Source organism: Arachis ipaensis, chromosome B1 (genome assembly GCF_059453495.1).
Source record: "Arachis ipaensis isolate K30076 ecotype BB chromosome B1, ASM5945349v1, whole genome shotgun sequence".
Classification (NCBI taxonomy): domain Eukaryota; kingdom Viridiplantae; phylum Streptophyta; class Magnoliopsida; order Fabales; family Fabaceae; genus Arachis; species Arachis ipaensis.
In genome coordinates this window covers 143,140,756-143,150,023 of record NC_142436.1, presented here as the reverse complement: position 1 = coordinate 143,150,023, position 9,268 = coordinate 143,140,756, and the positions used below count along the sequence as shown (strand labels likewise).

Sequence of the window (9,268 nt, the reverse complement as noted above, 5' to 3'; positions counted from 1 at the left end):
CAACGAATAGCGTCCGAGGCATCAGTGAGATACATTTTGGTTCTGAAAGTGCTGAGATGATGGCTTGGATCCGAGGTGCCGTCGTATGAAGTCATGTCGGGGGCTTTAAAATCCTTCGGCACTTTGGCTTTCATGATCTCTTTGGTGAAGGGATCCTGATCTTGGTGGAAGTTATCTTCGTCGTTGGGGCGAGTAGTTCTGGTCTTGAGGTCGGCTTCCAGTTTTGCGAGCTTATCTTCTAGTTCTCGGCGACGCCTAATTTCTCTCCGGAGGTCCGTTTCGGCTTCGCATTGGTGTTCGGCTTCCTGTTCGAGCTGTTTAAGCCAATTTTGTTGTTCTTGGAGAGCTTCTAAAATTTCTGTATTTGGAGAATGCTTTTCTCGGTTTTGCTGAGATGTATCTTTGGGTGTGGTATCCGCGTTTTTGTGTGGTGTCCTGTTTTCTAAATCAGAGTTGTGATCATTGTCAATGTCGTCCGACATGGTGATGGGATGACTTCCAGGTCCCCGGCAACGGCGCCAATGTTCCGAGGGTTACCTGAAACTGAAGGTTGATCTCGGATGAGATCTGCTGTGGTGGCCGGAGCTGTCGTGTCCGAATTGTTGGATCTGGTGGCCGGAGCTGTCGTGTCTGACCTGTTGGAACTGGTGGAGCTGGAGATGCTGCTGATCCTTCGTCACCGGAGGGTGATGGTACCTGCGAGAGACTCCGATGCTTAAATTAGCATGGGCTTTAAGCAGGTTTTTTAGTAGAATCAGAGTATGAGTTATACATGGGTGCTCCAGTGTATTTATAGTAGTGTAGGCTAACCTTTCCGGATAAAATAAGTTAGTTATCTTATCTTATCTTCTGAGTGAAGTCATCTTATCTTTAAGGGGAACCGCCCTTATCTTTCTAGGCTTTAGTTGCCTTTAGATTGGGCTATGTCCCTTTATTTGGGCCTGCTTGGGCTCCTTGTAGCGATTTGGCCGAGATCTTTAAGAAGAGGTCGGGAATTCCAGACCTGAAGAGGTCGGTCGACTTGTCTTTAATCAGCCCGGGTCGTACAGCTCGACCCAGGGTATGAACAATAACCATCACTCATGTTGTTAACATAATTTGCTCGTTACAACCTAATTCGTCCCATATTACTCAATAACTATATCTATTATTCAAACAATAGACGTTGATCCATTACCTATAACTCGGCTAATGAAACCTTTACCTTGGCCCGAAGAAGTTGTAACTCGGCCCATAACTCAAAAACATAATAACACTCAACACAACAGCATGATGACTCCATCATATGTCATCGCCAACAATTCAATGAAATAGTCAAAATAGATGCTGAGAATATCACGGTAACCACATCACAATCGTAGCTTATGATTTGCTAATCGAATATATTCGAAATGCTTAGTCTATATAAGGTAACATTAGGTCAGGGTAAAAGACATCCGAAAACCTAATACTCACTCAAGTCACTCTAGACTCTCTTCTTTGTATTATTATTGACTTGAACGTCGGAGTACCTTTTACAAGTACCAACTCCGTCTGGTGCTCTTTGGAGTCTGGCGATAACTCATCATGGAGAAGGCAGGACGACATCTCCCTTGGCTGCTACTTAGGAGAAAAGCAATGGTAAAACAATCGAGAAATTGTCAAAAACTTTGAAGGAAAAGGAAACTAAGTTGACAAAGATAATTGAGGTTGTTAAAGCGAAAGATCAAGAGATATCCGAGGTTAAGGGGGCAACGTCAAAGTTTGGAGGAGAAAATGAATTCAGCCGAGGTTGATAAAGCGAAGATGGTGGCTAGGATAAAAGAATTGGAGAATGAAGTTTATAAAATATTTTCTTAGGAATTTGACCGAGCTAGTAGTTAGATTAGATTGCTTGAATTCGAATTGCGATCCTTAGTTAAAAGGATGAATGACCACTCAACCAATCTAAATTAATTTTTTGATCTACCTTCTACCTTTTAGTTTAGTGTCGTAATATAGAATGGGTCCTCGTATCTTAGCTTGACCAGTTCAAATAATTTCTATTGCTGCGTTGTTAGAAAATGTGGGTGAGAGGGTTGATAGGCTGCTTAGTGAGTCAGTGTTATCTTGTTTGACTATTTATCCTGAATAATAATAGCACGTTGCCGAGTAGGGGTGGCAATGAGGAGGGTAGGGGCGGATTTTTGCCTTACTCGACCTCGTCCCACCCTACAATAACCTGCGTAAAATTCGTCCTGCTCCTACCTACGAGTAATAAAAAGTTAAATCCTAACCCGTCATGTCCCTACCCACTCCTATAATGATTAAAATCTAACAAATAAAACTGAGTTTTAAAATATATATAATATAAATTCGCAATCTAATCCTATCATATAGTGCGAATCGGATTTGATCCGATCTGATGACTCTGCGGATCGAATAATATTCGCAAAATTCAGATCGGATGCGGATAATTACCGTGGATATGCGGATATTATCCGATCCATGTACAGCCTAATTAATTTGATCCCCCAAATTGACTTCCGAACGACATACTAATCCTTCGACTTATTTCTGGGGTGAGTCAACAGTCAAACTGCTGATGTGACACAACTAATACCATGTGTCATCATCACTAACCCCCATATCATCACTAACTCCCACATCATCATCATCCTCATACATCCCTTCTCATCCCTAATCCCCTGAGCCATCACCACAACCATCATCCCTAATCCGCAACCACATCACCACCGCTTCCCTCCTCGACGAATTCCCCACCTTTTCTTATTCCTCTGTCAAGGATCTCCGCAAGGAGAAGTAGTACGCCCTTTAATGCGCCATCTCACTACCGTACTCTCTTTCGGCTTTGGGTCCACACCTTCCACATCCACAACCTCTGCTCGCTTTTGTTCCGGCTTCAGCATCCACTCTGTCTCTGTTCGGCTCTGCTTCTTCTGCTTTCACTGCGACAGTTCTTCACTCTTACCCGAAAACACGCTCTACTTGTTCTTCTTCAATGGGCAAATCTGATGATTGTACCAATTTTGTTCTTTTGTTTTTTATTTTCAATAAAAAATGAATAATATGCTTGTTGTTCATCAATGGCGGATCTGAGTACAGCAACTCTGTTCTTTTTTGTTTTCTAATGTGAAAAAAAAAATTGAATGTTGTTGTCCCTGTTAACTTCCGCAACTCTTCCTCTACAACCATTTTGCGGAGCTAATTTCATTTCCAGGACTGGTAGAGAGTCGCGGGAGGTTGATGGAGAGGGAGGCGGCGTTGTCGATATGGGTGCGGGAGAGGATGGTGGAGTCGTGGAGGTGGCAGTTGAGGGTGTCGAGGAGGGAGTAGAGGTCGCTCTGTGTCTTGATTTTTGTGTTGTATGGTCGCTTTCTGTCTTTTAGTTTTTATACGGTAAGGGTCTTTGGATGTAATTTGAATTAATTGCATGTTTTTTATGTTGGAAAAATTTTAAATGATTAAAAATGAAAAAATAAAATGCTTTATGAATTTTTAAGAGGTAAAGAGAAGATCCAGAAAGAAAACCAAGAAAAAAAATATTGAATTCATCCCCCCCCCCCCCTTTCAAAATCAACAAGAACCCCATATACTTGGTGACTTGGTCCCAGAAGCTGATTTCTGAGAAGTTATTTAACAAAATAAAATGTTAAACTCATTCAACACATTTTAATCGCGGTAAAAATTAATAACAACCTTCTCTTCTAAATTCTAATACATTCAAACATCATCTTTATCAGGTCAAGACCACTCCAGTTTCTTCTCCACCCATAGCCCCCATAGGTAACTGATTTAGCTAGCCATCACAAACCTCCCCCATTATCAGTCGATCAACCAAGTACCAAGATATTAATCAATTTCAAATGTACTGAACGTGCCTGTTATTGGGAGATTCCAATCCAGTAAATATTGATTTTAAACAAAAGACAATTACAATAGCGAAAAGAGGATTGGTTTGTCACAAATATTATCGGAAAACGAGCAAGAACAACCAATGCTCTTCTCATACCAATCCCATCAAAACCAGCAGAAGCAGGAGAACCATAAAGCCCCCCTCCCTCCCAGAGTGAACAAATGATATCCGAGATCATGCACCATGCAACTCCATATTAGAAACCTCTTGATTAGAAATTATACACTCAAAAGATGTAGCAACCATAAAGCAAGCAGCAGCAGCAACACAACTCTATAAAAGACATACAATATCTCATTGATTATCCAATAGTAAACAAACCATCTTCCTTGTCAGTACAGCATTGTCAAAGGACAAGGGTATTTGCACATACCAGCTTCACACTGTATTAGTGAGAAGCATAGTAGTTATTTTCATTTGGAGTTACTCAAATATCAAATTTACAAGAGTATCAACATTTTAGTTATTTCCTTGTCTCAGCACCCTCAAGATAGACAGGAACAGGTTCAATGTGTCAAGATAAAGATAGATCTTGCAAACATCCTAGATATATTAATGTGCACTAATCTTGAAATTTGGAAAACTAGATACGAAAGTACTGCATTATCATATGATGAATTAAGAACTCGAACCTGCATCATGCCGACCACGATCAGAGTGAAGAGGCAGCTGAACAAAAATGGACCAAGGTAACTGAAGTTAAAATGAAATTATTTATGAATTCTTAAAGAGAAGATATCGAAAGAAAATCACAAAAGAATATTGAATTCATCCCCTTCGAACCAACAAGAACCCTATACTTGGAGATGATTTCCGAACCGTAAATTATTTTTACTAACTAATTAAATATACTTTAATTTTGAATTATTTTTTTTTTAACAAAATAAAATGTTAAATTCATTCAACACTACATTTTAATCACGGTAAAAATTTGTAATAACCTTCTCTTCTAATACATTCAAACAAACATCATCTTAATCAGATCAAGACCACTCCAGTTTCTTCTCCACTCCTAGCACCATAGGTAACTGATATATCTAGCCATCACAACCTCCCTCTTATAAATCCATCAACCAAGATATTCGTCAATTTCAAATGGACTCAACGTGCCTGTTATTGGGAGATTCCAATCCAATAATACTGATTTTAAACAAAGACAAATACAATAGCCAAAAGAGGATTGATTTATCACAACGATGACTGGAAATCGAGCAAGAACAACCAATACTCTTCTGATACCAATCCCATCAAAACCAGCATAAGCAGGAGAACCATAAAGCCTTCCACCCTCCCAGAGTGAACAACAAATGATATCCGAGATCATGCAGCATACAACTCCGAATTAGAAAGCTCTTAATTGGAAATAATACACTCAAAAGTCAAAAGATGTAGCAACCAGAAAGCAAGTAGCAGCAGCAACACAATTCTATAGAAGACACATAATAATATCACATTGATTATCCAATAGTAAACAAACCATCTTCCTTGTCAACACATTACTGTCAAAGGACAAGGGTATTTTCATATACCAGCTTCTTACTGTATTACTGAAAAGCAAAAGAAGTTATTTTCATTGATTTTACTCAAATATCAAATTTACAAGAGTATGAAAAATTAGTTATTTCCTTGTCTCAGCACCCTCAAGATGGCCAGGAACAGGTTGAGTATATCAAGATAGAGAGTGACCGAGGCTCCAATGTACTCATCATAGGTAAATCGCTTGATCAGGTTTTCAGTGTCATAGACAACAAAACCAGAGAAAATAATGGCACCAACTCCACCATAGATAGCATTTGCTGTTGAGCCGAGGGGGAAGAACATCTGCATGAAAAAACAGCAAGTCTTAAACAAGATAGATCTTGCAAACATGCTAGATATATTAATGTGCACTTATCTTGAAATTTGGAAAACTAGACAAGAAAGTAGTGCTTTATCATATGATGAATTAAGAATTCGAACCTGCATCATGCCGACCAGGATCAGAGTGAAGAGGCAGGTGAACAAAAATGGACCAAGGTAACTGAAATCCTTGCCCTTCTTGGATGCCCAGAAGGCATAGCCAGTTAGAGAGGAAACCACTGCTGAGGTCAAAATCAAAGCTTCAAGGACAATTTTTCCTGCAAGCATTCAGTCAAAGATATAATTTTATCAGTATAAACAGAGAATAAAAAAGTAACATGCAGCACCTGTCAACAAACAAACCCTCACTACTCAACACAAATATGAAACCAAAGGGGAAAAAAAAGGCATAGAAACATGTTATTCTACATGAATGGAGGAGAATGATACGAACCATCTGTGTTGGCACAAGTAACTCCAACAGTTAGACTTATTGAAGCGGTGAAAAGCCCAAGCAAGACGTAGTTGTGGGGATGCTTCTGCTGGTACTTGAGTAGAGGGAACAAGACTGCAACAAAATTCCCAATTGATTTGCAACAACAGATCAGCAAAATAATCCAAGCAAGAGAACAGAAACATAGGTAAAGAACATGGTCCTACAAATTGCAATAACAGATCCCTTTCATGTTTATCACAACAGCTTAGATCAGCATATCTATTTTCTAATTTGTTTTCCCGCAGCTTCTAATAATGAACAGAATAGAAGATTCTAAACCCTAAAATCAGAATTAAAGTGGAAAATAGAGAGAGAAGCGTACATATGAAGGGGAGGAAGAGGACGAAGAAGAGGAGGCCAGGACTGCCCCTAAGGAGAGCGTTGATGGGAGTGTAGAAGACGGTGATGGAGGATACGATGGTGGTGAGCACGATCTGCGCGGAGAGGATCCCGTAGACCTTGCGGATGAATCCCCAGCGGAGCTGGTTCTCGCCGACACTGAGACCTGGGTAGAGAGTCTCCCCTGACTCGACGTCGTAATCCTCCCGCTTGCCGGTGCTCACCGCCGTGTAACCGTGCATCTCTTGCTCACCACGCATTTCGGATTCCTTCTTCTTCTTCTTCTTCTTCTTCTACTTTTCCACCGAATGAAAGGATCAACACAACGGAAAGTTTGTTGCTAGCGATGACCGACGTTTACTTCTATACTTCTCGACGCCTCCAACACGTTCGATTATATTATCAACATAATCGACGGTCATAACTCGTAACTTAACTATGCTTGCTCACGTCGCTATCGTTTTTGTTTGTTTTTATTGTTTTTTCATTAAGCCCAATATGCAACAAAAAGTAAAAAAAAAAAAAAAAAAAAAAAAAAGCTAACTTACTGGAAGCTAGTGCTACTACTGATGCTAGTCCGCCAATGCAATCTTATACGGTTCATCGTATATTTCATGGAATTTAATTTTGATGTATTATTATTGTAAAATAACTTTATACGTACATCTAATTACGTAGTGTTACATCAGTAAAAATAATTATCTTTCATATTAATCACGTGAATGATCATCTAATATAATGAATGTAATTCAATGATTACATAACGGTATAAAACGTTTTACACTCTCAGTGCATCAAAATTAAACTCATATTTATAACCTAGAAAACATATATTTAAATTTACAAACATTTTTTTTTTGTAGATTTAAACTTTTCAATTTGAACTCTATTTGTACTCTAAATTTTTCAATTCAATCTTGTTCTTGTGTGACTAACCTGGACGTAATTCGGTGTCTCAGAGTCAATGCCGAGTTGTTTCCTTCAACGCTGAGCTATAGACTTGAACGATCCGAACTCTTCGTCCAGAGAGATATCACGTCACGGAGAGTATGAACAAAGAGGGAGTGTATCTGCAAAAGGCACTCCGATACTTAAGTTAGTACTGAGAATTCAGCCTCTCCTTTGAAGATAAAATATCATACCTTTATAGGTGAGATAAAATAGGTCGGTTACGTTTCTATTGATCATCTGAATTGAAGAGCAGTTAATAGGTTTTAATAAGTGATAATGTCTGGTCGGACGTTTTTATTCTAGGATGTAGTCCGTTGAGTCTGATTGTAACGTATAACGCCGAGTTATAACGTAAAGTGCCAAGTTATTGTATATAATGCCGAGTTATGACATCGGATTTGTAACGGCCGTATCATAGCCCCAAGCTTAGCTTGGGAATACGTTTTAATGAAGCAGGTTGAGCTTTTAATGAATCATAAGTCGGCCATTGAGTGAGTTCATAACTCGGCCATAGGATTAGCCTTGGAGCCCCTAGTTCAAGATGCTTTATTAAAACAAGGAATAAAATCTTTTGAATTTCAGACGTTATTTGAAGTTAACGTGTATTGGATAGTGTAGTAGTATTTGTCCTTGATTGTGTCTTTGGTTTTTTCAATGTAATTTTGAACCGTTGATTTAATAAATACAACGATTAGGGTTTTTCATAGAACTGAATAGTTAATTTGAATAGTTGTTGAGACGATTTTGATAAAAATAAATTGGTTGGGTGAGAATATTGCGTTAGTTCACCTTTGTTTGGTGATTTGATTGAAGATTGAGTTTGATTGTGCATGTGTAAATGATGCGACTTTGAATTGAAGAATTATCGCGAATGGATAATTGATTGAAGATTGTGTTTGATTGCGCATGTGTAAATGATGCGACTTTGAATTGAAGAATTATCGTTATTTCACCTTTGTTTGGTGATTTGATTGAATATTGTGTTTGATTGCGCATGTGTAAACAATGCGACTTTGAATTGAAGAATTATCGCGAATGGATAGTTGATATAGATCTGATGATAGATTTGACAATGACTAATAATGATTGATATAGCTCGGATAATGATTGATATAAATATGAAAACAGAGATAATAGATATAGATTTGAAAATAGAAAAACAGATATAAATCGGCCAATAGATATAACAGATATAGATCGGCAAATAGAGATAACAGATGTAGATCGACAAATAGAGATAACATATATAGATCGGATAATAGAGATGACAGATATAGATCAGAAAAACAGATATAGATCGGCAAATAGATATAACAGATATAGATTGGCAAATAGGGATAAAAGATAAAAATCAAAAAATAGAGATGACTGATATAAATTAGCAAATAGAGATGACAGATATAGATCAGAAAAACAGATATAGATCGGCAAATAGAAATGACTGATATAAATTATCAAATAGAGATGACAGATATTGATCAGAAAAACAGATATAGATCGGCAAATAGAGATGACTGATATAGATCGGCAAATAGAGATAACTGATATAAATTAGAAAATAGAGATGACAGATATAGATCAGAAAAACAGATATAGTTCGGCAAATAGATATATAAGATATGAATTAAAACATAGAGATGACAGATATAGATCAGAAAAGCAGATATAGATCGGCAAATAGAGATGATAAATCGAAAAATAGAGATGACAGATATAAATTATCAAATAGAGATGACAGACATAGATCA

The 9,268-nt window shown here is 38.0% G+C and overlaps 1 protein-coding gene across 1 annotated transcript; it reads right to left on the bottom strand.

The window, feature by feature from the left end:
• Positions 1–5,302: 5,302 nt before the first annotated feature.
• LOC107637881 (BI1-like protein) lies at positions 5,303–7,153 on the bottom strand. The gene is made up of 4 exons (XM_016341148.3): positions 6,553–7,153; positions 6,189–6,302; positions 5,855–6,012; positions 5,303–5,716 (listed from the first exon to the last, which is right to left on the bottom strand). The coding sequence occupies exons 1-4, from the start codon at positions 6,827–6,829 to the stop codon at positions 5,510–5,512; spliced, it is 756 nt and encodes a 251-aa protein (XP_016196634.1). The 5' UTR covers positions 6,830–7,153; the 3' UTR covers positions 5,303–5,509.
• Positions 7,154–9,268: the final 2,115 nt, after the last annotated feature.

Excerpts from the sequence above, each read along its gene's own strand:
- LOC107637881 (XM_016341148.3), bottom strand. The coding sequence starts at position 6,829 with ATGCGTGGTGAGCAAGAGATGCACGGTTACACGGCGGTGAGCACCGGC. Across the intron at positions 6,013-6,188 it reads TACTTGTGCCAACACAGATG|GAAAAATTGTCCTTGAAGCT; the intron begins GTTCGTATCATT and ends GAATGCTTGCAG. Across the intron at positions 5,717-5,854 it reads TCCTGGTCGGCATGATGCAG|ATGTTCTTCCCCCTCGGCTC; the intron begins GTTCGAATTCTT and ends TTTTTCATGCAG.